The sequence below is a fragment of the Haemorhous mexicanus genome, chromosome 17 (genome assembly GCF_027477595.1).
Source record: "Haemorhous mexicanus isolate bHaeMex1 chromosome 17, bHaeMex1.pri, whole genome shotgun sequence".
In the NCBI taxonomy this organism is placed as follows: Eukaryota; Metazoa; Chordata; class Aves; order Passeriformes; family Fringillidae; genus Haemorhous; species Haemorhous mexicanus.
The window spans coordinates 9,239,150-9,266,771 of record NC_082357.1 but is presented as its reverse complement, the minus strand read 5'-3'; the positions used below and the strand labels follow the sequence as shown (position 1 = coordinate 9,266,771).

Here is a 27,622-nt window from a genome sequence, read left to right as displayed (position 1 = left end):
TGTTTCTCTAGAAAGTACTTTTTAATCTCCTGCTTTCTTGTCAATTCTCATTTTCCACCTCATATTGCCAGATGTGCACTTCTACACAGAATCATTTGGAAAATGTATCACAATATCATACAGAATTCCTAGATGATGCACATGTCCTGTAGCAATGCACAGTCTTGCTTCCCAGGTGTCTTGGGCCATCTTGTCAGCTGCTGTGTCTTAGAATCACTGCAGATACTTTGTGTGTATAGGAAGGTGAATTATTTTCCTTGCATGGTGAGACATTTTCCCTCTACATGTTATATTTTATTATCCACAGTCTTGCCCAGAAAATTGTTGCCACTTACCGTTTGTGCTCGGAGCAGTTGTCATCCCAGCACCACTATGATTATGGCATGCGTGCGGTGAAATCTGTCCTGACAGCAGCAGGGAACCTAAAATTGAAGTACCCAACTGAAAATGAAAGTGTGTTGTTGCTTCGGGCTTTGATGGATGTTAATTTGGCCAAGTTCTTGTCCCAGGATGTGCCATTGTTTCAGGTAAGGTATCAGGCCAGTGTGTCTTAGGTTATAAGAACTCGGACAACAGGTCATTATCTTAATTTGGAACAGTTTGATCTAGATGATGCCATATTAGTGTAGAGTTATTTCAGTCCACTGATCTGGAGGAACTCTTTAGTTCTGTTAGGATTATTTTGAAAAACAAACTTTCAGTGGTTCCTTTAAAGTTATTCTATAAAACGTTTCAGATGATATCTTGTTAAAAATCATCTTGGGCTGTTTCATTCACAGAAATCATTCTTTGAAGTTTGTTTTCTGGCTTTGTGCTCCAAAAGAGATGTGGATAATTAAGTTAAGGTCATGTAGAAATTTGAGTTCAGAATAAAAATGATGATGTTTTGTTTGCATGCTGCTTTAGTAGCAAATAAATTAAGATACAAAGCACTCAATATTGAGGACTAAAAGCTAGGGTAGAAGCACAGCCAGAGTCACTGCTCTGAAGTTTTGGAACACATACCATTCTATTTAATCACTGAAATTCTTTCACATCATTTTGTGTAATCCTGATGGGAGCAAATTTGCAAAGCAATAGCAGGGTGTTCATGAAAACTGCAGGCACAGGCTTCTGTTTCATGTGTACAGAATACTTCCATGGCTGCAGTTTGCCTGGAAGTTAGTTTTGTCCAGCTGAGGACATTTAAGCTCCTGTTATCTGTATGAATATTGTTTTACTTGGGAATTTTCTCTTTCTGTAACCTCTGTTTAAATAGTGTTCAATTCTGTCTTTCCTTAACAGGGTATCATATCTGACCTGTTTCCTGGAGTGGTTCTTCCTACACCAGACTATGACATATTTATCAAGGCACTAACTGAAAATATTGAAAAATTGAATCTTCAACCAGTGCCATGGTTCATTGGAAAAATTATTCAGGTTTATTTTCACATACTTCTAGGGAAGAAAAGCATGAGACCAGAAACACTCTTCATTCACTGTCTGTGTCATGATGAATACCTAATAGTTTCCTTACCAATTAATGGAATATTTCAAATGGGGTATTTTTATAGAGTACAAATCATGGAATAAAAGCCTGCTTTGGTCACAGTGATTTTGTAATTCAGTCTGTGAAGGAGCTAATATGTGCAGCCACATTGTAGGGCTTGTCCTTCAGGATAGGAAATTAAACTGAATCTGTTACTAACTGAGACAGTGTAGCCTAGTGAACAGAATGCTGGACTGGGAGTCAGGCTCTGTTCCCAGTTCTGTACAGTCTCCTTGAGAAGTCTTGAAAGAGGTGACCTTGCTTATGCTTCACTTCCAGCCCTGTGTTCCCACTGCCTCCCATTTACTAGTATTGGGGACCTTTTAAACAATACTTACCTTTTTTCTTGTGGAGCCTAGTGACAGGGTAATGGCAAGGGTAAAAATGTGTGGCCTGGGCCTGGGTCATCAGTGGCCTCTCCAACAGCAGTTCAGACTTCATGGCTTGTGTTCAGACTTGCCCTATGCTGCTTTCTAAACCATTCTGTATCTTTCATTTAAACAGGGGTAGTGTTAACTGGTTAGGAAGTTAAAATAGGAAATATCAGCCTTAACATGATTAAAAGAAAATCTTCTTAGGGGTTATTACAGGTCTGCTTGATGGTGGTTTCACTTTGACTCAAGCTTTGACAGGATCTTGTGGGGTGACTGAAGAAGTTACCGCTCTTGCAGTCCAAACTCAGCCTCTATGGGACTGACCATATGTCAGATGCTCAGAGCTGTAGATTCAGTACTTCTTTGTCAGCTTCATTGGTAACCACTGATTTCAGTTCAGAGCTGTGATCTGCAGTGTCTGATGAGTGCTCTCACACCCTGTACAGTGCTGCTGTTGCAGTTGAGGGATGGCATTTAGCAAGGTGAAAGGTAGAATGCCTGGAGAAAACAACTTCTTAAATTGTTTCAGTGAGAATTGCCATAAAAGCGTGACTGCCCTCTGATTTGGATTCAGTCTTTGGTCAGCCAGCAGAGTGCAGAGATCTGGTTATGCCACATCTGAATGCAGGAGGGAGACTTCTATTTTCATTCACATAACACGTAACACTTCTTTTGTGCCATGCTAAGGAGTGGCTCTCCTGTCTCTGGCAGGTGTACGAAATGATGCTGGTGCGTCATGGTTTCATGATTGTTGGAGATCCTATGAGTGGGAAAACCAGTTCATACAAAGTGCTGGCTGGAGCCTTGGCTGATTTGTGTGCAGGTAACATTGTCCAGCCACAAGCTTCTCATTCAATGAAGTCAATTCTATGACTGTTATTTTTGCTTTGCTGAGATATGTCCAGGTTGTTAATTGTCCTATACTCTTCTTTCTTGACTGCAGAATTTCTCTTGATTGAACTATTTTTGTCTGGTATATTTGTGTGATAGTATTTTTCTCTACGTCTACTGGAACAGTAACCTATACTAATGTGTTTATGTTTTATTTTTTTGGCATTTTATTTGTGCATAATACTCTTGAAAAAATTAGCTCTGGTAGGATACTGTAAGTAGCTCCCATAAATATATGAAATCTATGCTGCTCTGCTTTTTTTTCATGTGTTATTTTACAGCAGACTTCTTGCTTACCTTGTACAAGTAAGGGAATTTCCTGTCTACTGCTACCTAGGTGCCACATATCTGGGTTCTTGCTCTGAGCAACTGGACTAGGATCCTCAGGAATCATCTTGTTCAGATATTGAATAAAACTAACCTATCACATTCTCAAGCTCATGTATTTGCCTTTTTACACAGCCAACACCATGGATGAGTTTGCTGTTGAGTACAAAGTTATTAATCCCAAAGCCATTACTATGGGGCAGTTGTATGGCAGTTTTGATCCTGTAAGTCATGAGTGGTCAGATGGAGTTCTTGCAAAGGCCTTCAGGGAACAAGCATCTTCTACCACAGAAGATCGCAAGTGGATTATTTTTGATGGCCCTGTGGATGCAGTTTGGATAGAGAACATGAACACTGTGCTGGATGATAATAAAAAGGTAGCCTAATTTTTGCCCCTGCCCTCGTCCTTGAATAAACATATTTAATTTTAGTAGTAGCAATATTGTTACTGCATTAGTCAAAGGAGGTGTGAAATTCAGGAAAGGCTAATGTGCCTAAAAGCACTGCTTTATTTCCCCAGTTGTGTGAGTGGGTTTAGATGATATTAGATAATATTAATCCATTACTTTTCCCTAGAAGCCTTGTCTTTCTCCTTCTTTATTGAAATGAGGTTGATCATTGAGGCTTTTTTTTGACCCTTTTAGGAAACTGAAATACATGGACTCAGCTCTGTGACTGAAAACTGAACTTGCTTAAATTACCTCTGGAATAAATGAATTTTTAAAAAGCTGCAGGTCATAACTGCTTTTTCTTGCAGAGTTATTTAAAGTTAGAGGCTTGTTCTCTGTGTCTCTGCAAGCCTTACAGTGAGACATGGAAAAGTTGAGACAAGGTCATAAAATATCGTGTATTGTAAGGATACAAATGAATGAATGAGGAGTGACACTAAGTGGAATGTTCAGTGATTTTATGACAGACTATATGATCAGCACTAATATGACTAGACCATGTTTATGTGATGCTCTTCTTCCAGTTATGCTTAATGAGTGGTGAAATAATTCAGATGAGCTCAAAAATGAGTTTAATCTTTGAGCCAGCGGACTTGGAGCAGGCATCTCCAGCAACTGTCAGCAGGTAATGTGAGAGCATTCAAGGTTCAACTGTCCCACCTTGCACATGTATTCCTCTACCACAGGTGTTTGTTCTTCTCAGGTGTGGTATGATCTATATGGACCCACAACAGTTGGGTTGGAAGCCGCTGAAGGATTCCTACATGAAAACTCTGCCTCCAAACCTGCAGGAAGAACACCGACAGCTGGTGCGAGACTTCATTTTTTGCGCAGGTCTAATTAGAAGATTAACTATAAGGTGACATTCACAGTTTGCCGACTTGAAGGCAGGCATGCAGAATCAAAACTTCTTTATTATTATCATTAACAGTTTAGTCTTGAAAGCCTTTTTCACTTCATTGCTTAAATGAAGGAGAGCTCTTTGTGCTGTGTATTGCACTATGTTTTCTGTAGATGCAAATAAAAGTAGATGCTGGTGAGAATCAGCTTTCTATGAAAATTTTATGTCCTTATTATTGGGCATTAAAATCTAGTAAAATAATTGGAATAATATTAGGATTTGAGCTGTAGAAAACTTATTTATATGATTTGAGAAGACTCCCTTTGAGTTTTTGCAGGAAATTAGAATCAAAATCCAAAGAAGTACCAAGATTGGAAGAGTTCGTTATTTATAGTTTTCTTAGTTCATCAAAGTCATTATTCATTAACCAACAGATAGCCTGACCCTTTAGTGCATTTCCTTCAGTACTAGTCCCTGGGAAAAGGTTAGATCATGGTTTCTTTCCTGTTTTCCAGTTTGAGTTCACAGAGCAGATACCACCAGCCATGGTCAGTATTTATTCACATGCTGTGGCACTCCTGCAGGCCCCAGTGAGCCCCACCATGCTGGAATTTCTGCTGTGGCACAGTATCTGTGCTGGGTCCTCTGTAGGACCTCCTCTTCAAGGGAGGCTTTCATCCCTTTGTTTCTGTTGGAATAATTTTGTTGTTGCCTAAGCAAAACAGGAGTCTCTCTAGGCTGAGCTTTGCTCTGCTGTCTGGATTAGTACCTGGGTAACAGAATTCCTGCTGAAAACTTCTGTGTTACAAGCATCTTGTTTTTACCATCAGACAGTGATGGTGTGATGATGTGAACATTTCAGTACTGCCTCACACAGGCCCTTTCCTGATCTCTTTGCCAACCTGGACAATTTCTGATGCCTTATGTTTGACTGAGGGTGAATTGAGGGACAGTGGGGAATGTGGCAAGTCCTGCATTGTCACACAGCTGTTTCCTTTTCTCCTGGTAGGTCGATGACTTGTTTATGTGGCTAGTTGAGCCTTGTTTAGATTTTATTGACCATCATTGCAAATTCATGGTAAAAACGTCCTCTCTTCACCTGAGTAACAGCTTGATGAAACTCTATTCTTCTCTCCTTGGTAAGTACCCTAAGCTGCCTGGTTTTTATTTCAATTTTTCTTTTTCCTGCCATGTTCCAGGACAAAATGCAGCTTATAAGATGCAAGGAAATACCAAAGGAATTCCTTACTGTTGAGTTCATATAAGACAGTCTGTGATCTCACTGATCAGTATTATTAAAAGTTCTTTGCGTACAGAGCTTTGACATTTGGAAACTGGTGTCATTACAAAACTAAACATGATTTTGGAAGTATGTTCTATGTTTTGCTTGCTGTTTGCTGCCATCTGAAGAAAAGAGTTAGGACTATTTTTCTTCTAATTTAATTTTTATTTGTAAACAGTATATTACACAGACAAGATCCTCCATTTGTAAACTGGCTTCATTCCACAGCAGACAGTGCTCTACTTTTGTCTCAGGATACTTTTGCAAAAATGCATTTTGAATTTGGATTTTTGGTTATTACTGGCTTTTAACTAAAATTCAAAATATGTGTTTTAGATGAAATTAGGGAATGTGATGAAGAGGACAGTGAAACCATGTCTGCTCAGCAGATCACTTCATGGCTGCAGGGCCTTTTCCTTTTTGCTTTGGTGTGGACAATTGGAGGGATCATCGACGCAGACAGCAGAAGAAAATTTGATTCGTTTTATCGCAACTTGCTCAATGGAATGAACGAGCAAAATCCACGCCCTAAAAATGTGAAGATTAACAAAAGCAATATCTTCCCAGAAAAAGGTGCTTCTTCATAACTGTGCTTGCCTGGCCTTTCATAAAGCAGTAAGAAAGCTTGGCACTTGGTGTGCCTGGCAGATGTTAAGTCTGCAGCAGAGCCACCATCTGCCAGGCCTTGGGTTGCACAGTTGGGTGCCCTTCCCTGGCTCTTTTAACCTGGAGAAGCATATGCCTCCAGTTACACTCAAACTCTGTGGCTGAATCTGACCTAAAATCATTTGGTGATGATAATGGCACTGGGGGGGTGAGACTGGGGGAGTGGGGGTGTATCTTGTGTACTAGAAAGCTTCCATCACCTCACAGTTTTGGAAATCTCTCACTAAAATTAATGAAGTTTATTTTTATAATTTAATCAGTGGGTTTTCTTACATTGTGTTTTTCAATTAACAGGGAGTGTTTTTGACTTCTATTTTAACAAGCGTGGCCATGGGCAGTGGGCCATGTGGACAGACTACATCACAAAGGAAGAGCAAGTTATCGCCCCGGGGGCTAAGGTGCACATTGGTATCTTTATTATGCAAAATAATTATTTGACTAAATAATTTAGAGGTATGAATAATTATATTAGGCTGTTTGATGATTGCTATGCAACATTTCCAAAGTCTCTGTGAGCTCCCTTTCATGCTCTTGTCACAGTTCTGGTACCCCTAAGACTGGAAGTTCAGCACTGCAGGTGCACATGGAGCCCTGAGATTGCCTGGTGGTTAAAATTTGGGTTCTGCTTTGTTCTCTGACAGCATTTGATATTGGGGGAATCATGGTGGGAAAAAGCCAAAGCCTGAATTTCCATTCCTTCATTTCTGTTTTCAGTGGTTGATCTCATGATATTGTACCATGAATTATTCAGGGAAAGCAAGCAAAGAGACTTTAGGATGTGGGGAACAGTACTGAGAGTCCTGGATCCCCTCCATTTCCAAATAGAGGCCCTCAGATTTTGATGGCAGCTGTGAACTGAATGGAAGGGAAGCACAGCAAAGATCTGCAGATCAAATTTCAAGATAACTTAAGCTTGTTCAACTTTTCATTCCACTGTAGTTGCCATTGTTTGTCTATTAAGTACATGAGAGATGTAAGATGGCATTTCATTCTGCTGCCAAAAATCTTTTCTTGATATCAAATCCACGGCTGCTAATTATAAGTAAAAAAAGAGGAACAGAAAAAAATTTCCATACCAGAGTTCCTTTCCCCTTGCACAGTAGGGGAACAGACCTAGGCCATATTTAACTCTGTAGGTCTCCAGGCTTTATATAATGTCTGTGAACCATAATGTAGGTAATACTGGTTGTGCTATTGACTGTATAAGCCCTGAACAAGAGGTTGGGCCATAGTATTTACTAGAACCTTGTTATAGCTTAGTTTTTCAGACAATAGAACTTTCTAAAATGCATATGTACTACAGGGTTCCTGTAGTTGCTTGCAAATAGTCATGTTGATTAAGGTATTAGATGTTTGATTTTCGTGTTTTATTTTACTTTCCTGCGTAACAGGTATCTGAGCTGATCATTCCAACAATGGAAACTGCCAGACAAATGTTTTTTCTTCAAACATATGTGGAGCATAATGTCCCTTTGCTTTTTGTGGGTCCCACTGGCACTGGAAAAACAGCTATAACTAACAACTTTCTACTGAAACTTCCAAAGGAAAAATACATCCCGAGTTTCATCAACTTCTCTGCAAGAACATCTGCTAACCAGACCCAGGATATTATTATGTCCAAGCTGGACAGAAGAAGAAAAGGATTGTTTGGACCTCCAACAGGGAAAGAAGCTATAATTTTTGTGGGTAAGACATATTTATTTCATTTTTTAAAAATAATTCTTGTTCTGGTTTTAGGCCAAGGAAGTGGTTCACCAAGACTAGTAAATTTGGATTGCCTCAGTGCTTTTTTCAGGCATCCAGAGAATCCTATAATCTCCTGAGCTGGAAGGGACCCAGAGGGATCACCAAAGGATTAGCACTGCCCTTGCTGAGAGGTTTAAATGGTGATTGTCTTCAGAATAGTTCTTAGAGTTGCAGTGGGACATGACATGAAATAAAACAAAACCACCAGCCACACTAAGTTAAGCCATCACCCTAATTATGCCTGTGAGGTGTAGTGGTATTTGATTTTGCTTTGTTCAATGGGTAGCAGGAATAACAACACACAGCCTTTTTCTACCTCTAGTTCAATTATTTTTCCTTCTTAGAAGAAAATTGAATTCCCAGACACTGAGGTTTTTTTATTCAATGTCTGTGCTCTCCATAGATGACCTAAACATGCCTGAAAAGGAAGTGTATGGAGCCCAGCCAGCTATTGAGCTTCTCAGGCAATGGATTGATCACGGGCACTGGTACGACAGGAAGGATTCATCCCACCTCAGTATCATAGATGTCCTGCTTGTCACAGCTATGGGTCCCCCTGGGGGAGGCAGGAATGACATTACAGGTAGGAAATACATGACTGTGGCAGGTGGTTACCTAGCTGACTGAAATTAAGGGGTGGGTTCAGGTTTACTGATGGCAAATCTGACATTTTTCTATGACTGGTGGATCTACAGGTGCATTTACTGAGTGGGTCATTCCAAGTACAGGTCTGTTATGTTCAAGTTCAAATCTGTAACTCTACCAGAGGGAGATGAATCACCATTAGAAACAATTTTTAGAGTTGATTAAAGTGTGAATGACGGAAGTTATTCTAAAATTAGCAATGGGGATTGTTTCTGGTCTCTGTTATTTGGAAAAGGGAGGGAATAGATTGTTTCTGGTTTCTGTTATTTGGAAAAGGGAGGGAATACATCTGCTTGCCATGTCTCTGGCAAGTCTCTTCTGAAGTTGTATCTCCTGCTGCTAAGGTAGGCTGCCTGCATTTATTTACAGGAATGTTACCTGCAAGTCCATGATTCCTGTCACAGCACCATAAGGGAGGTTATATTTTCTAATGAAAAAAATTATGTAAATAAAAGCACTAATGTAGCTGCAGCTACATTATTATAGGCTCTGTAGAGCTGCATTGTTATAATGCACTTCATGCTGCTTTGCTTCTTATAAAAACTGTGATACAGATATAACTGTGTGTGTTCTGAGGAGGCTTTATGAAAATAAGTCTTCTGATACAGCTCAATTTCTAAAATTTACTGGTGTGTAGACTGATTCTTTTTAGGTGAAAGCCAATAACAAGATGCTTGACTTTGTAAAGGTTTTACTGTGTCATATCATAATCAAAAGGCTGATGTGAGCTGGAATTTTAAATTGGGTAATAGCCTTGTAATGATGATTCATGTTTTACATATTCAAAACAGTTGTTTTAAGTTAAATTCTTATAGAAAATGTAGTCCAGTTTATATTTCTTTTGCTTCACTGCTAGGGCAAAAATTTGCCAGAAACAAAATCATGAAGTTGGTGCCAGATTCAAACATTTTTTAATGACAGGCAAACCTAGAAGAAGAAAGCTGAAAAGTGGGACAATGTTTGACCATTTAAATCTCTCTGCATCCTTCTGTGTGTGTTCCAGGACGCTTCACACGGCACTTGAATATTGTGTCTATCTGTGCTTTCAATGATGACATTTTAACCAAGATTTTTACTGCAGTTACTGACTGGCACTTTGGCAGTGGCTTTGATGCTTCATTTCTAAGGTAATGGGATCTATTTACTGTAGCACCTTTGTCTTTTCCCTGTGATTTATCTGTAGAAGTTAAATTTGTATTTCTTTTCCTTCCTAAGGTTGGGTAAGATGATGGTCCAAGCGACGTCGGTGCTTTATAAATTGGCAGTTGATAATTTTCTCCCAACTCCTTCAAAATCCCACTATGTCTTTAATCTACGGGATTTTTCCAGGGTTATTAAAGGAGTTCTGCTCTGTCCACACACTCATTTGCAAGTAAGTTGTAGTTTCATTATGTTGATGTAAGAGAGAGCAGTGAAAAAATTTTATTTTTATAACACCTGAACAATGATTTCAATAGATTTACAGAGTTTAAGATCAGAATAGACCCCGAATTCCTTGTTATGTATTTCCTGTCTGTCTCTGAGGGAGAGAGCTGTCATTTTGTTAATACAATTTGATTTGATATAGTAGAGAAAAAAATGTTTTGACATGAGAGTCCCAGTTTGTGTTGGCAGGAAGGACAAGATGGTAACTAGGTGAGGAATCCAGTTAAGTTAGCAGATGCTGGGCCATGTGCTTAATAGCTTGGGATTGAAAGATTCCCACTGAGTTTAGTCCAAGGTATAGCAAGGTCCAGATGGACATTTCTAACCTTTTCTCTTTGAACAAATCCTGCCTGAGCGATATTTACCCATTCTTTTGTATTTTCATTTTCAGGATGGAGATAAACTGATCAGACTTTGGGTTCATGAGGTTTACAGAGTTTTCTATGATCGCTTGGTTGATGACGATGACAAGAATGTTTTCTTTCAGATGGTACAAGAGACAACATTAAATAGCTTCAAGCAGAATTTTAATAAGGTATTTTTGGATAATGTGCTGGGACCAAGATGATACTGATGCATTTTCAGAAATACTTAAATATTGAGATTAAATCAATATTGGAGGCATTTTGCAATATTTCCATCACTGAATTTAAAAAGTATGGACAATCTTCTATTCAGTATCGAGTATTCATATGAGAATGATTCATAACTTCTGAAGGATTCTGTGTTGGTACAGAGGATGAACTGGAATTGAATAAATGTCTTGCACAGCATTTATCTGTGCTTTTACCCAGGATAATTATTTGGATGATCCAATGGGTGTAGTGGGTACCTTTCTGAGAAGCCTTTTTTGAACTATCCTATATTTGACAGCAGTATCTCTCTGTGAATATGCATATATGGAAACCTGCTTGTCAACCTACAGTATTATTTTCCAGACCAAGGTTAGAACATGAAAAGCAGTGCTTTCTGCAATATTAATGCTATGTAGATAAGGATTATTACAACTTTAAGGAAAATAATTCTCTAATAGCTAGAATTATCTGTTGAATCTTGTCTTTTTCCTAGGTACTGAGTCATCTCTCACCTACTGGAAAAGTCACTGATGATAATATTCGTGCCCTGTTCTTTGGAGACTATTTAAAGCCGAGCAGTTCTGTCAGAATTTATGATGAAATCACAGACCTAAAGCAGCTGACAAGCGTGATGGAATACTACCTTGAGGAATACAACAATATCAGCAAGGCCCCCATGTCCCTGGTCATGTTCCAGTTTGCCATTGAGCACATCTCCAGGATATGCAGGGTACTGAAACAGGATAATGGACACCTGCTGTTGGTGGGCGTCGGCGGCAGCGGCCGGCAAAGCGCAACCAAGCTCGCCACCTTCATGAATTCCTTTGAGCTCTTCCAGATAGAAATCACCAAGTCCTATGGCATCAGTGAATGGAAAGATGATATTAAACAAGTGATGCTGAAAGCAGGCGTTGGGAACAACAATGTGTCCTTTTTGTTCTGCGATAATCAAATAAAGGATGAATCGTTTGTAGAAGATATCAACATGCTTTTAAATACTGGGGATGTGCCCAATATCTTTCCAGCGGATGAGAAAGCTGAAATTGTTGAGAAAATGCAAGGTGCAGCAAGGATGGAGAACAGGAAAATTGAAGCCACACCCCTTGCAATGTATAATTTCTTTATTGAAAGGGTGAAGAAAAATTTGCATATTGTCTTAGGTCTGTATACAATGAGTTGTTTCTTAGAATGTTTTTATTTAGGTTTATTTGTTTTTCTGCTTCCTAACTGCAAAGAAAGTTAGGTAACAATCATGTTTTTATTTCTGCAGCCATGAGTCCAATTGGAGATGCATTTCGGAATCGATTACGGATGTTCCCTTCACTGATAAACTGCTGCACCATTGATTGGTTCCAAACCTGGCCTACAGATGCTTTGGAAATGGTTGCTAACAAGTTTTTAGAGGATATTGAGCTGAAAGATGACATTAGAAAAGAGTATGAGTTTTTTTCCTCAAGAAACGTGTGAAGCAAAAGTTTGTTCCCCTGCCCTGTGTGCCCCCAATGTATTTGATCTGTCCTTATAAATGGACAAAGCTAAGCCAACTCTGGGATTTCAGTACAAGTCAAAGATACTGAGACATATGTATCTGATGTTTCTCAAAACTACACCACTCTTTGAGAAGAGTCCATAATATTTCTGATAATGGGGAAAATACATTCCTGCCTTCCCTAACACTTATATGATTTCATAAGCTTAGAGTAATTTTTTGAGAGTTGACATAAAGACAGACTGGATTTTCAAAGTAATGTGGAAAATTTTTCCCTAGGGTTGTGTCAGTGTGCAAATATTTCCAAGAAAGTGTGAGAGAACTCTCAGTTGGCTACTACGCTACGCTGCGCAGACACAACTACGTGACACCAACTTCCTACGTGGAGCTGATTCTCACCTTCAAGTCCCTGCTGAACAGAAAAAGGGAAGAAGTTGACATGATGAGGACTCGTTATCTTGTGGGACTTGAAAAGCTTGAATTTGCAGCTTCACAAGTAAGTTTCAGATGAAAATGCTGAATATGTGCCATAGGCATACTTTAGTGTGGAGTCTGTATGGTTGAAACTTAGAAAAATAAAATTTATTAATTTGTTCTTCAGTATATTCATGATGCTATTGATAGGTTTCTGTAGAAAGCCAGCAGGAAAAGTTAGATTTCTGCTTAGTAAGTTGAAGAAACTGTGATCTCTACATTTGGATTATAGCTCTTAATAGAAAACAAAATTAGAATGAAGGTACTCATTAAATGTTGAAGGAATAAACAATATAAATTTCATTATTTTCTGAAAACCTTATATGGAGAATCCACTTCAGCATTCTAGTACCTATTGCCTTTTCCAAAATAGGGGAGAAATTGAAAAACATTGTAAGACAATATTAAGATTAATTCCTGAGTAGATTCCAAGTAGGAAATTGATCAGATTCCAGATAAATAATTCCTTTTTCAACCCATGTGATCCAGGGATTCATCTTTCCAAGATACAAACTAAAGGGGCTTCTAGATACTTGCTGGATGAAGAAGATGATCCAGTTTGCAGCTGTTGCTGTCACAAATTCTGTGTTCCATTCCAGATTTCTTTTGGATTTTGTTTTCTACCTGTGCACTAAAGCATTATTTAAACTTTCATTATCTGAAAGTGACTGTGAGGGAAAAATAGAATTAATCAATATATTTCTTATTATTGACATTAATGAATCTTAAAAAAGCAAGTGTATTGCATAGATGATGATAAATATACCTTTTAAAATCGAGTCAGTTAAATGAAACAGCTCTTAGCAAAAATAAACTAGAGAACTAATTCTTTAGATCAAATGTCCTTTTTTAGATTTTATTACTAGAGGAGTTTCCAATCTTTATTCCTAAGACATCAAGATATGAAAAGCATGCAATGTTTTCCCAGATTTCTTCTTGATTTACTGTTGTATTCATCAGGTTGCAGACATGCAGAAAGAACTGACTGACCTTCAGCCTGAACTGATTAAAACATCTGCAGAAACAGATAAAATGATGGCCAAGATTGAAAAGGAAACAGTTGAAGTAGATGCAAAAAAGGCAATAGTGTCAGCAGATGAAAAAGAGGCCAATGATGCAGCTGCTGTTGCCCAGGGTATCAAGGTAGAGCACAAGGGCTTGAGCCTGGAGCAGGATGGGTTCCAAGTAAATGGGAGCTGTGATGATGTGGTGATGTGTTAATGGCGTGAGCCAAGCTCTTAAAGTAACAAAACTGCAGACGATGAATGCCACTCCTACTAGAAACACAGTAAATTCAGGCTGTTTGGAGTCTGACTGCATCTCAGAGTCCTGCATAGCTTCCCTTTCTAGTTCACCTTCCAAAAGCTGTATAGCTCTTACTTCTCTACTAATATAGTCTCATTTTCAACAGATTGAATAATGAGTTTAACTGTTTCCAGGCCCAAAGACAGTTAAGTTAGAGTTAGCTGAGGTAATTTGGCATATGCTGCATGTAGTCCTATTAGGCATAACTTTAGAGGTAATGCCACAGCCAGACATCTGTAACACAGAATTTCCTGTGGGAAGCCTCAAGATTCCTCAATATTTTTTCTGTAACTAGTTGGAAATGTCAGTGATATTTAATATGGATAATTGCTGAGATCAGAGTATAAGATAAAGAATTTAAGCTTCACAGTATCCATTTTTCACCTGAACAGCACCATAAGATTTAAATAAGAACAACTGTATCTAATATTTATTTTAATTCTCATTGCTAAACCAGAGGGACTTTGATCTTGAAAGCTTGTCTTTTTCAACTATCAGTTCAGCTTATGGAAGTTATTAATTTATCTACAAATCTTCCCTCTTTAAACTGTGCAGTGAAATTGTGCACATAGTTTTCTCTCCTAGAAACACAATGTTGTGAAAAGTCTGGTTAATGGGTATTGAAGAAGAGAGAAGGTTCTGTGAGGCTGTGCTGTAGTGGGATGATCAGGCTGCAGGCCTGGTACTGTGTGAAGTTTTACAGCTTTCTGCCCAATGTCTTCACAGGACGAATGTGAAGCAGACCTTGCAGAGGCTATGCCAGCTCTGGAGGCAGCAGAGGCAGCTCTAAACACCCTGAATCCTTCTGACATCACTCTTGTGAAATCCATGCAGAATCCACCTGGTCCTGTCAAGCTCGTCATGGAGAGTATCTGTGTCATGAGGGCAGTTAAAGCAGAGAGAAAACCCGACCCCAGTGGCAGTGGTAATGACACAGCTTTTGTTATTCCTGCCCCAGGAATGTGTGGGTGCTGCTGTGATGTGCTGGTGAGGTGCTTCTGGCATGAATGCAGCTGTGTGCACTGGAGGTGCATTTTGCTGGCAGTGACAAGTACACTGAGTAGTCAAGAGCTGCTTTTGCCATGCTAACATACTGCCCTTGCCCGACACTGTTGTACAAGCTTTGTAAACATGATCCCAGTCACCAGCACAGTCATCTCTTCAACTTGCTTTGACCCAACCTTGACATTTGCATTGCCTTGAGGAACTCTGGGTGCTGGAGGTGTGCTGTGCACCATCTGCCTGTGTTTCCCCTTGTAATGCCTGCTTCCAAACTATCAGTTATGCTGGGAGAGGGAATTCTACTTATACCTCTGCCATACATTAACGAGATTTTTCTGTGTGGTTTAATGTTGCTATTGTGGATTGCACAGGATTTGCAAGGTAGAAAAGAGTCCCTTTTCTTTCTTCTACCTTATGTACTACCTATACAGTTCAATCCTTCGTAATTAAAAATAAGAATTATATAAATGCCTTTCATCCAAAATGATCTTATCTAGATTAAGAAGGAATAGTTCTACAGTTACTGATTTATCTGATAGATGATGCTAAGAAAGACTGTATAGTAATTTGTTACCCTTAATGTGCTTGGTTGATTTAGAATTAATATGCAGTTAATAAATATGACATTGGTTAGTGGTGCTGAAGGTCCCCTATTAATTCCTTTAGGTAATGATTTTCCCAGACTATTTAATAGTCTTTGCATAGTAAAATTCCATTGCCGTATCATTGATGTTAATTCTTCATACTATGTTTCAAAGTATTTTTTTCAGTTTGAACATGCCTCTATTGAGCCTGATTTTAATCTTATTTGCCATATAGGTAAAATGATTGAAGACTTTTGGGGGCCAGCCAAGAAACTTCTTTCAGATATTAAGTTCCTTGACAGATTAAAGTCATATGACAAGGATAGAATTCCTCCTGCTATAATGAAGAAAATTAGAGAGAAGTTTATGAATCATCCAGATTTTCAGCCAGAGGTTGTAAAAAATGTCTCATCTGCCTGTGAAGGCCTTTGCAAGTGGGTGCGAGCCATGGAGGTCTATGACCGTGTCCAGAAAGTGGTGGCCCCAAAGCGCGAGCGCCTGCAGGAGGCTGAAGCGATCCTGGACGTTCAAATGCAGAAGCTGCAAGTGAAACAAGCAGAACTTAAGGAGGTTGTTGATCGCCTCCAAGCTTTGCAAGATGAGTTTGATGAAATGAATAACAAAAAGATAGAGTTAGAGAATAATATTGAACGTTGTTCACTAAAGCTCGTGAGAGCTGAGCAGCTGATCAGTGGTCTGGGTGGAGAGAAGGACAGGTGGACAGAAGCTGCTCGGTTGTTAGGAATTCAGTACATAGACCTAGTAGGGGATGTGCTGTTGTCATCAGGAACTGTGGCTTATTTGGGAGCCTTTACTGTCGATTATCGCCTAAAATGTCAAAAGCAGTGGCAGGATCTGTGCATTGAGAAGAACATTCCGTGCTCCAGTGATTTTAGCTTAAGTAATACATTAGGGGATCCAGTCAAAATCCGTGCGTGGCAGATTGCTGGATTGCCAGTTGATTCTTTCTCCATTGACAATGGTGTAATTGTTTCTAACTCAAGAAGATGGGCTTTAATGATAGATCCTCAAAGGCAAGCTAATAAGTGGATAAAAAATATGGAGAAAACTAACAAGCTGTCAGTTATCAAATTATCTGACACACATTATGTGAGGACGTTAGAAACTGCTCTTCAGCTTGGAACACCAGTCTTGCTAGAAAATATTGGTGAAGAGTTAGACGCTTTCTTAGAACCTATTTTATTAAAGCAAACATTCAAACAACATGGAGTAGAATACATGAAATTAGGGGAAAATATAATTGAATATTCAAGAGACTTCAGGTTTTATATGACAACCCACTTAAGAAATCCTCATTATTATCCTGAAGTGGCTGTGAAGGTTTGTCTACTCAATTTCATGATTACACCTTTGGGTCTTCAGGACCAGCTTCTTGGAATTGTAGCTGCAAAGGAAAAGCCTGAGCTAGAAGAAAAGAAAAACCAACTAATTCTAGAAAGTGCAGCCAATAAGAAACAACTAAAGGAATTAGAAGATAAAATCCTGGAGGTCCTTTCCCATTCAGAAGGAAACATCTTAGAGGATGAAACAGCAATTAATATTTTGTCTTCATCCAAGGAATTGTCTGCAGAAATCTCTGAAAAGCAACAAATTGCCTCTGTAACTGAGAAGGAAATAGATTCTACTCGAATGGGATATAAGCCAGTTGCTGTACATTCTGCTGTTGTCTTCTTCTGCATCTCTGATCTGGCTAACATTGAACCTATGTACCAGTATTCATTGATTTGGTTCATTAACTTGTATGTTCAGTCTATTGCTAAAAGCGTTAAGAGTGGACGTCTACAGGAGAGAATTAAAAATATAACTGAGCATTTCACAGTGAGCATCTACAATAATGTCTGTCGTTCACTGTTTGAAAAGGACAAACTGTTGTTCTCCTTCCTTCTAACAGTAGGCATTATGAAGGGAAGAGGCCAGATAGATGATGCAGTTTGGCGTTTCCTCCTGACAGGAGGTGTTGCTCTTGATAATCCTCACCCCAATCCAGCTCCAGACTGGCTGTCTAACAAATCATGGGCCGAGCTCGTTCGTGCGTCTTGCCTTACCAACCTGCAGGGACTAATGGAACATGTCAGAGACAATTCTTCCAAGTGGAAGCCAATCTATGACTCTGTCAGGCCCCATGAGGAAGCCTTCCCAGATGACTGGAACTCACTGACGGGCTTGGATCGCATGGTTATTCTCAGGTGTTTGCGACCTGACAAAATTGTCCCAGCAGTGCAGATCTTCATCGTGGAACACATGGGAAGAACATTCATTGAACCACCTACATTTGATCTTGGAAGAAGTTACAGTGACTCAAATTGTTGTGCCCCTTTGATTTTTATATTATCACCTGGTGCTGATCCTATGGCAGGTGAGATTGGTATTAAAAAAATCTTTTTTTGTCTGGTTAAATGTCACTGAGTCTGACTAAACTGTTAATAGTGTAGGCCCCCTCATTTGATCTTTAAAGTGTCTTTAAAGTACAATACAACAGTGATGGAATATCAGACACTGGCATCTGCCCATATATAAACAACAGTAGTAAAATTGTTAGGGGGTGGAGTGAAAGTAGTGGTGATGGAATGTCTCGGTCTCTGAGCAGCAATTTGGGGATCTAACAGATTGAAGCATTCAGACCAGTTTATAATTTGTACCTGCATTACAATTCTTTCAGTGGGTGTTGGAGGTTTGGCCCAGTCTTTATTGCAACCCCTCCTCCAGTAAGTTTCCTCCCTCTCAGTTACTAATTAAATGGTGTATAGGCCACACTTAAAAGCACATTTGTTGAATGTCCTTTAAAGTATAACCACCGAGATTATTTTTAAATCTGGTTTTCTGCCAAAAGAATTGTGATATGGAGCCATACCATAAGGATGTATTTCCAGAAAGTACTGATTTTGATAGCAAAGCTGGAGGTCTATTTTTAGCCAGATGTAAAGATCCAGTTTGCAGCTCAACCCCCATAAACAATTGTACCCATCCAATAGAGAGAGTTGAGGGCTGTTGTGCAGCCTGGAACTGAACACTTGGGGCCAAAGAAGAGATCAGCCATTTAACCTGGCTAGTTTTTGTTTTTTTGGTTTTTTTTTTGTTTTTTTTTTTAATTAATACCCCTAAATTTTAGTATATGCCTCAGAGACACAGTGACTGATACAGCATATGATACTACTTCTGGGTTGTTGAGGTGGAGATGTTTTTGTGTTTTCTTTTTTTTTTTTTAATTGAGTAAAATATTTGTTGATTTTTCTCCCTTTAATTATATTATAAAGATGATGAATATAACATATTCTACTTTCTAATAGACTTTGTATTTTTTTTGCATGTATAAAACTTGCCATCACAGGTTTGCTAAAATTTGCTGATGATGTTAGCATGGGAAGCTCAAGCGTTCAAACTGTTTCACTGGGCCAGGGCCAGGGCCCAATAGCAGAAAAAATGATTTACCAGGCTATTACTGATGGAACCTGGGTAGTGTTACAAAACTGCCATCTTGCAACCAGCTGGATGCCTGCCTTGGAAAAAATCTGTGAGGAAGTTATAGTGCCTGAGAATACCAATGATAAGTTCAGGTAGGAGTTTTAGTATTTTGCACTTTTTAATGTGAGCATTTCTTGTTTGCTGAAAACACTACTAAAAAGAAATTAAAATACTTCTGTAAGAATGTCTGAGTATGACATTCATATAATTTATGTGCAGTGATAAAAATTAAGAGGTCATCTTTTCTATCTGTCCAAATTTAGATGTTATCTTTATAGTTAAGCAAGTAGTAAAACTTAGTCTTCTAAAGATCAAGATGCAGGATTATATTATTGATTTCAAAATTAGTATTATTACTACTGCTCTTACTATTCTATGATTTTTTAATAATGTGCTTGTCAAACTTCTTTTTAGGTTGTGGTTAACTAGTTACCCATCAGAAAAGTTTCCTGTTAGTATCCTCCAGAATGGCATCAAAATGACGAATGAGCCTCCAAAAGGTGTTAGGGTGAACCTCCTTCGCTCGTACCTGAACGACCCCATCTCCGACCCTGTGTTTTTTAAAAGCTGCCAAAAGCCAAAAATGTGGCAAAAACTGCTCTTTGGTCTTTGCTTTTTTCATGCTGTTGTGCAGGAAAGGAGAAACTTCGGCCCACTGGGTAAGTTTTAGATTATTTTGCACTTCATTTCGAAACAAAGATTTGTTCTTTTGAAATGCATTGCTGGAGTCTCTCTGTAAAAAGGCAGTACTGTTAACACTATTACAAGAGTGCAATCTGCTTTGCACAGAACATCATAAAGTCTAAAATCTGTTATTTGCAGGGATTCTTGTTCAGCCAAAGCTACTTTTGAAGCTATTAAAAGTATTACCATGGAGAAGACTAGAAAGTACTATTTTTCCAAATTAATATATTATACAGTAGTTACATGAAATTATAGCTTACTAAATTATTAACTTATTACTGTGGTTCTTACTAACAATCAAATTCAGACCTGTTTTAAATTTTTATAATTAAAACTATGCTGCCTTCTCTTCTGCTTTTGTTAATTATGTGCATACTTTGTTTTATCAAACCTAGTGCATGTATTTCCTTGGTGTGAAACAAATCTATGTAGCTGCAGTGTGTTGTTTATAACATAGCAATGAAAATATATGTATTCATAAGATTTGTACTTCAGCTTTTTTCTGTAATCTTCAAATATGTAGAAAACTATATAGAATTTCTGTATAGCATAGAAATGTATGGGCTTAGAGAATCCATTTTTATAAGTATATAAAGTTTATGCTCTGCCCTTGTGTAAATGAAGTTCTCAGTCTTCCATTCCAGCTGAGTCTGTTTTCCTCATAATAGGTTGCTGTTAGGAAATACTACATTTTGACTGAAAGCCACTGTCATTATTTTAATAGTCAGCTGTTTTAATAAGCACTAAACTTCCAGTATGAAGACACTGACTTACTACTTTAGAGTAAAACTGAATTTTCAAGAGGCTATTTTCTACTGTAACATCTACTGCTAATGTGACCAACTATCTGGGTGAAGAAGGATAGTTGCATCAATAGCCCTATTTTTGGTTTGCACTAAGGATTTAGGCTTTCTGAAGGATTCTTTCATTTGGAGTATTTTTCTGTTTGTTTGTCTGCTTGCTTGCTTGTTTTGTTGTACTGTTACTGTGAATGTCATCTGCAAGCAGTATTAATAGATGGGCAGACTAAAAATTGAAATCAATAAATGAATTAAAAACCCCTGTTCTCATTGTGTCCAGATAGCAACAGATTAGCTTAAAGTACCAAGCAGGTAAAATATAATTTTCAGGATATTGTGATGCCAGAATTAGTTTATGCTTAATGAACAGCCTTGTATATTCCAGGCTGCTTCTAGACTATCTGGCAGTTGTATGTTCAGCTCTGTAGGAGGAGTGTAGTACCAACATCAGAATTTCCTGAGCCCAGCTGTCAGTGCATTGCACCACTGCCCTGTGTATCTCCTCTGAATTGAACAGGTTGGAATATTCCATATGAATTCAACGAGTCTGACCTCAGAATCAGTATGCAACAGATCCAGATGTTTCTGAATGAATATGATGAAATCCCATTTGAAGCTCTGACCTATCTAACAGGTACAGACATTACATCCTCTCACATGTGTTTGTTGACTTTGCTGGGCGCTTTCAGCTGATACACTGATAAACTGGTGAGTTCTCAACAAATTGAGTGGATTCCACAGTTGGTTTTACTGGCCTTCCACAAACAATGTGGCTGTCATTGGATGGGTGTTGGAGTTGGACTGTAAATGGAGCTGGATCCCAAACCCTCAGATGTCATTATTGTTTTGACTTGTACATGGCTACAATTACTGATGGCCCAGCAAACCTCCTGGTCTTTGCTTCATGCTCATCACCTAAAACCATCAATGGCCTCTGGTTCACCTTTCTGATCACTGTGAGACTCACACAGGAAGCCTTGGGGCTTCACCAGAGGATGTGGTAACACTCAGGGGTTTAAAGCAGGAGGTGTTGATGTGTGTAAATAACTCAGCTGCTGTGGCTATTCTGGGAGATAAGCTGCTTTTTGGCACCTCCTTTGTCAGCCTTGTCATTCTTGATTTTTGTTAATGTTATGATTAGCTTCATGAAAAAGAATTCTGGGACATGAGTAGCAGTTTCTCAGACCAACTGATAGTGTTCCTTAAACCTTCTATCATCAAGACACATACATTTGGCCCTTAGATGTTCAAGTATCTAATTTCCATTTAATCAATTGAAGACTTTGGAAGATCTGGAGTTTTGGAGCTTCAACTTATTAGAGTTTTACCTTATTGCAAAACAATTCTTATTTGTTCATTAATTTCAGTTTTTTTGTCCTGTTTTTCTTTGTCTTTTTCCAGGGGAGTGTAACTATGGAGGTAGAGTGACAGATGATAAAGACAGGCGTCTTCTCCTGTCCCTTCTTTCCACAGTCTACAACAAGGACATAGAGCAGGAGAAGTACATGCTCTCAGCTGGAGGTGACTACTACATACCACCACATGGCCCCTATGAGGTAAGAAGACAAGTGTAAATTCTCTGAATTATTGGGGAAGAAATTACCTACACTGTGCTTGGATAATGCTGAATAGGACAAATAGAAATGCACCCCATAATATCTTAAAGCCATGCCAGAATGTGTCTTGTGTATGAAATATGAATCTGGTACTTAATATCTGCCATACCCCAGTGGGGATGTAGAGATCATTCAGTACTCTGGCATTTGTTGATGAAGAGAGAAAGCACCCCTGTGCAGGTTTCCAGGACAGTTCTAGAAGGCCAGCAGGAGTCAGGCTGCAGGAATTTACATGGTACTTCTGCACTTCCTTGCAACCAGTCTGACCTTGAAAGCAGCAATCAGGAGGAAGAGGTGGAATGGCATGTGTATACTCAACTTCCATTCTCTTTTTCCTTTCTAACAGCTGCACAGAGATAATGAATGTGCTCAGATCCCACAGTTGTAGGGATGACACATCCAGCATCCTTCTGTGACTCCTACCAGCACTCCTTGGATATTTCTAATGTGCTTTCCTTTCTCTTGCCACTTACACGAGGGTGGTAATAATAACTCCTCCGTGAGTTTTTGAATCACTCAGAACTTTTATATTTATCTCTGTGGAGAGTCAGTCAATTCCTGGATGTGTTTAACAGGGAGCTACCATCTTTAGTTGTAAATGGGAAGGTTCTGTCCCAGTTGGATAATTTCTGACTATCACATTATATGATGTCTGGTATCCGAATGTTTGTTTTACAGTCTTATATTGAGTACATACGAGGTTTGCCAATTACAACACACCCTGAAGTGTTTGGACTTCATGAAAATGCAGACATCACCAAGGATAACCAGGAGACCAACCAGCTTTTCCATGCAGTGCTCCTGACTTTGCCTAGAGAAGCAGGAGGAGCTGGCAAGTCCCCTCAGGTAACTGGGGAAGAAAGATCAATTGGCACTCTGGAAAGGCCCTTTCCTGGCATGTCCTAGATCTCAGAGTAATCCAGCACTTCTCATCTCATGTCTGTAGCTCTGGGAGTAGATGTGAATGTCCCTGTAGAGAAGCAGATTTGGCATAGCACCTTTAAAGATGGAAGATACCTTCATGACTCTGCATTCAAACAGATTAATACCACAAGTCCTGGCAGCTCAGTTTACTCAGGCCAAATCCATGCCCCTTTGGGAGATGGATAAATGACATTTCAAGCCTCTCAGATTTGACTTCCTATATTTTATACACAAGTGGATTCTTGAAAGTGGAATTGATGGCGCCTCATTTCCTGCAGGGTTGTCTAGTGATCATATTCTCTGATGTCTAATATTCTGTAAATAAAGCTTCTCTTGTGGCTGGGTTATTCATGGGGTCTTCCCCTTTTTTTTGTTCATGCTGCACACTTCATCTTTTCCTTCGTTGTGGCAGTAAGAGGATTGTGCTTGTCTGCTCTCCTGCCTGTCTCCTTAGAAATCACCTAAAATCTTGTTGCAAATTAAAAATTACTAACAAATATAAAATTATTGAGAAGGAAGGAGCAAGCAGGCACATGCAGAACAAGACAGGATGATGCTCAAAGTGAGGAAGAGCATAAAAGCACTGTATCTTTAGGAAAATGGACTAAAATACCTATGTGGTTTTACAGAAAAAATATAAAATCCATAGTGTTTTGTGGAATTTAATAAATAAAAATAGGAGTGAAAAAAAGAAATATTTGTTATTTACTGCAAACTTGTGACTTCAGGAAGTTGTTGAAGATTTGGCACAGGACATCCTATCCAAACTACCAAGTAGCTTTGATATGGAAGAAGTGATGAAGGCATACCCAGTACTTTATGAAGAGTCCATGAACACAGTTCTTAGGCAAGAACTAATTAGATTTAACAGGTATGGCTCAGTGTTTTGTGTAGTACTTGTTAAACTGAAATATGCTTGTGTTCATTGGTGCTAGCTGCTCTGACTACCTGTATATAGCAGTAGTACTTGTATTCTTGGAGTATGAACTTAAATCACATTTGAGTTTGTTGTGCTGAGGTACAGCAGCCTCCTTTAGTCTTTGTTATACCCAGGCCCCAATATTCACAGCACACTCTTGACCGTGAGTGCTACAAAGCTCTTGTCACTTGATTTCCCTTGTCTAGAGTGAAAGTTTTCACTGTCTTTTATTTGTGTGCGTGTCTCTCATTTGTTTGCTTTTCTAAAGTTAAGTAAGAATTTTGATAACTACAGGTGAGATAAGGAATTTCTGACAGGACTTTTACCACCTCTATCAACCCTTCATTCAAGCTGGCCTGAGGGGTATTTAGCCAGGTAGTGAGAGGTAAATAATGACAATTCCTTTGTTTTCTCTCAAGGCTTACTGAAGTTGTTCGGAGCAGCCTCATTAATATAGGCAAAGCCATTAAAGGCCAAGTGTTGATGTCTTCTGAGCTTGAGGATGTTTTCAACAGCATGCTAATGGGAAAAGTGCCATCCATGTGGGCTGCCAAATCCTATCCATCACTGAAGCCTCTGGGAAGTTACGTGTCCGATCTCCTCTGTCGCTTGGAGTTCTTCCAGGTCTGCTCAGCTGACACTGAGGGGTCCTGGGGACTTGTAGCTGAAAGGTGGATGGGGAGAGTGTGTCAGTGCTGTCCTTGCTCAGCAGTCCCTGGGTAGCTCCAGACTGTGAGCTGCTCACACACACTCCTGGCCAAATGCACTCTGCATTAGCAGCACTGCAGTCAGCTGGGCAATTGCTCTGGGTGAGCTGGGAGCTTGATCCCTTGGTACTAATCCAGTGCTGCTTTTGGTGGTTTCCCAGTTTCTATTTCTAGAAGATTCATTTTAGTTTGAATTGGTGTCTTAATGACTTCCTTGCTGAAAGGACACTGAGCTGGGTGTGAGAATGCTTTAGAACCACTGCATAACAGGCACTATGAAATTTCATATACATGTCTGTAAATATCTTTCAAATGTGGCACCACTTTCACACACTTTTTGAACAGGCTATTTTATTTTTAACTTGCCATTTCATTATTTCCTTTGCACTCTTAAAACTACTTAAAATTTTGGGTGTACCCTAAATAGTGAGCTACTGAGATGCAGTGAAACCCCATAGAAGTCAGGAGAGAAGAAAGCTAGGAAGAAGTGTCTGAGATTTTTATAAATGGCAGAATTTCCTGCTTGCTGGATCAGAGCATTTGGTCTCCAAATAACCTACAGTAGTGAAGACATTTTGCCCTTGTTTTGCTTTTTCCTACTGCATTGTGTGGACAAGGTCCAAGACATCCTTATGTGGCATCTCTGTACAGGAATGATTTTCTCTGCTAGGATCTGATGTGTAGGCTGTAATGAGTGCCCTCACAGTGATCAGTGAAGAGACATTGGTCAGTGGAGAATGAAAAAGAATTTGGCCTTTTTTCATGTTAGGAAATTGGTGTTTACAAGATTGTAAAAGAAAGTATTTTAATAAAAGTGTCCAAATTCAATTACTTTTCTTGTTTTTAGAGGCCACTATCTAGACTAAACAAAACATGCTTATGCTACTTTCTGAATTTTTTCTCAGTAGCACTGAGTTCTGGTTGTTTCAGAATGAGTGATTATTTTTGTTGCCATCCTAAAGAACTAACTTCTGTGATTTGTTGTCTCTGAAAAACAGAAAATTGATGGAAAGATGCAGAAGGTCCCATCCAGGCTTAGATCTCATAGTGTTGTTAAAGTGTATCTGAAAAGGCATCCTTTGCTGGTGAATTGGCACAGTGAAGCCACAAATATATTGGAATTTTTCTTACATTTGTTTTCTCTCTCCTTATTCAGGATTGGGTTGACAAGGGGCCACCCACAGTCTTTTGGCTCTCAGGATTCTTCTTCACTCAGTCTTTTTTGACTGGTGTTCTACAAAACTTTGCCAGAAAATACACCATCCCAATTGACCACATTGGATTTGAGTTTGAGGTAAGAAAAATGCAGAAGAATTTTGTTTTTCTTGAACAGCTTGAAAAATGTTCTGGGGCAGCAAGAAACAGAGTTTTCAGATGAAAAAGTATTTTATTTAAAGGAGCAATTTCAGACTGTCACTTACAGGATTTAGTGTACTCCAGATAAAATCAAACAATGGTTTAATCATTGCAGGTGATGAAACAGGAGCACACAATGGAGAAAATGCCAGAAGATGGGGCTTTTGTGAGAGGCCTTTTTTTGGAAGGTGCACGATGGGATAGAGAATCCTTGGTAATTGGAGAATCACTACCAAAAATCCTCTATGATCCTTTGCCCATAATATGGCTGAAACCTGGAGAAAGTTCCAAGTTTCTTCATGAGAACATCTATTCATGCCCTGTGTACAAGACAAGTGAAAGAAGAGGTGTCTTATCCACCACTGGGCACTCAACCAACTATGTTCTGTCCATTGAACTCCCTTCAGACAAGCCCCAGAAACACTGGATAAATAGAGGTGTGGCAGCCCTGTGCCAGCTGGATGACTGAGAGGGTGCAATATTGAGATTGTAAAGATCTGCTTTACTCCTCAATGGCTGCATGGCTGGTTTGTTTTTTTGTTTTTTTTTTTTTTAAATGAAATTGTGCCTAAAGATTTTGATGCTGATTTTACTGGGAATCTACAACTCTTGTAAAAAGATTTTGGATTTGCCTACCACTTCTGTGTCTCAGGAGTATGTAGGACAAGGAGAGAGGAGATGAGAATATTCTGTTGTCAACATATGAAACCAATCCTCCAATCCTCAGACAGAATGAGCTACCCAAGCTGTATTATAAAACTGTAGTCAGTCCTTGATGATGTGTCAGAATTTCCATGGAAAACCTCTCCACAGCACATGTATTGGGAACTCAGAACAGTATGCTTGTGCCATATAACTTTTTTTTTTTTCAATATTATTTACCTACATATTCCAGGCACCTGATACATGGAGCTGTTTTCTATCTCCCATAGTCTCACTTCACTTCCTGCCAGCAGCCCAGCCCCACACAGCCACTCACCCCCCACTATCTCATGGGGTGAGATAAAGACAGTTTAACAGGGAAAGAAAAGCTATGCACACAAACAAGGCAAAACAATTAACTCCCTGCTTCCCACAGGCAGGCAGGTGTTCAGCTATTCCCAGGAGAGCAGGGGCCCATCACATGTAATGGTGACTTGGGAAGCCATCACTCCAAATGTCCCCCTCTTCTCCCCCACTTTTAACACTGATCATGATGTCACATGCTCTGCAATGTCCCTTTGCTCATTTGGGGTCACCTGTCCTGGCTGTGTCTCCTCCCACCCTCCCAGACACCCCCACATTCCTCCCCAGCCTGGCAGTATGAAAAGCAGAAAAGGCCTTGGCTCTGTGCAATCTCTGCTCAGCAATAACAAAAACATCTCTGTGTTATCAACCCCGTGTTCAGCACAATCCAAAACACAGCCCCATACCAGCCAGTGAGGAAAATTGACTCTACCCCAACTTCCTCATCTTGCCCTCTTGCATGTTGGACTAATAACTGCCTGAAATTTTGTACTTGTTTAAGCCCTTTCATCAGAGAAGCTCAAA

General features: G+C 39.3%; 1 protein-coding gene across 1 annotated transcript in view; it reads left to right on the top strand.

The window, feature by feature from the left end:
• Positions 1–26,916, top strand: part of DNAH3 (dynein axonemal heavy chain 3) — a 57,104-nt gene extending 30,188 nt beyond the window's left edge. Inside the window, exons 34-62 of the mRNA XM_059861594.1 lie at positions 308–527; positions 1,285–1,419; positions 2,614–2,725; positions 3,256–3,497; positions 4,094–4,194; positions 4,273–4,378; positions 5,420–5,549; positions 6,029–6,265; positions 6,653–6,756; positions 7,750–8,044; positions 8,508–8,687; positions 9,753–9,876; positions 9,965–10,121; positions 10,566–10,709; positions 11,243–11,909; positions 12,020–12,185; positions 12,518–12,734; positions 13,673–13,855; positions 14,744–14,942; positions 15,839–17,980; positions 18,953–19,178; positions 19,501–19,745; positions 21,088–21,204; positions 21,972–22,126; positions 22,865–23,032; positions 23,839–23,981; positions 24,449–24,653; positions 25,893–26,030; positions 26,208–26,916. Coding sequence (XP_059717577.1) covers positions 308–527; positions 1,285–1,419; positions 2,614–2,725; positions 3,256–3,497; positions 4,094–4,194; positions 4,273–4,378; positions 5,420–5,549; positions 6,029–6,265; positions 6,653–6,756; positions 7,750–8,044; positions 8,508–8,687; positions 9,753–9,876; positions 9,965–10,121; positions 10,566–10,709; positions 11,243–11,909; positions 12,020–12,185; positions 12,518–12,734; positions 13,673–13,855; positions 14,744–14,942; positions 15,839–17,980; positions 18,953–19,178; positions 19,501–19,745; positions 21,088–21,204; positions 21,972–22,126; positions 22,865–23,032; positions 23,839–23,981; positions 24,449–24,653; positions 25,893–26,030; positions 26,208–26,561 — 7,612 coding nt within the window. The 3' untranslated portion in view covers positions 26,562–26,916. The remainder of the gene's footprint in view (positions 1–307; positions 528–1,284; positions 1,420–2,613; positions 2,726–3,255; positions 3,498–4,093; positions 4,195–4,272; positions 4,379–5,419; positions 5,550–6,028; positions 6,266–6,652; positions 6,757–7,749; positions 8,045–8,507; positions 8,688–9,752; positions 9,877–9,964; positions 10,122–10,565; positions 10,710–11,242; positions 11,910–12,019; positions 12,186–12,517; positions 12,735–13,672; positions 13,856–14,743; positions 14,943–15,838; positions 17,981–18,952; positions 19,179–19,500; positions 19,746–21,087; positions 21,205–21,971; positions 22,127–22,864; positions 23,033–23,838; positions 23,982–24,448; positions 24,654–25,892; positions 26,031–26,207) is intronic.
• Positions 26,917–27,622: the final 706 nt, after the last annotated feature.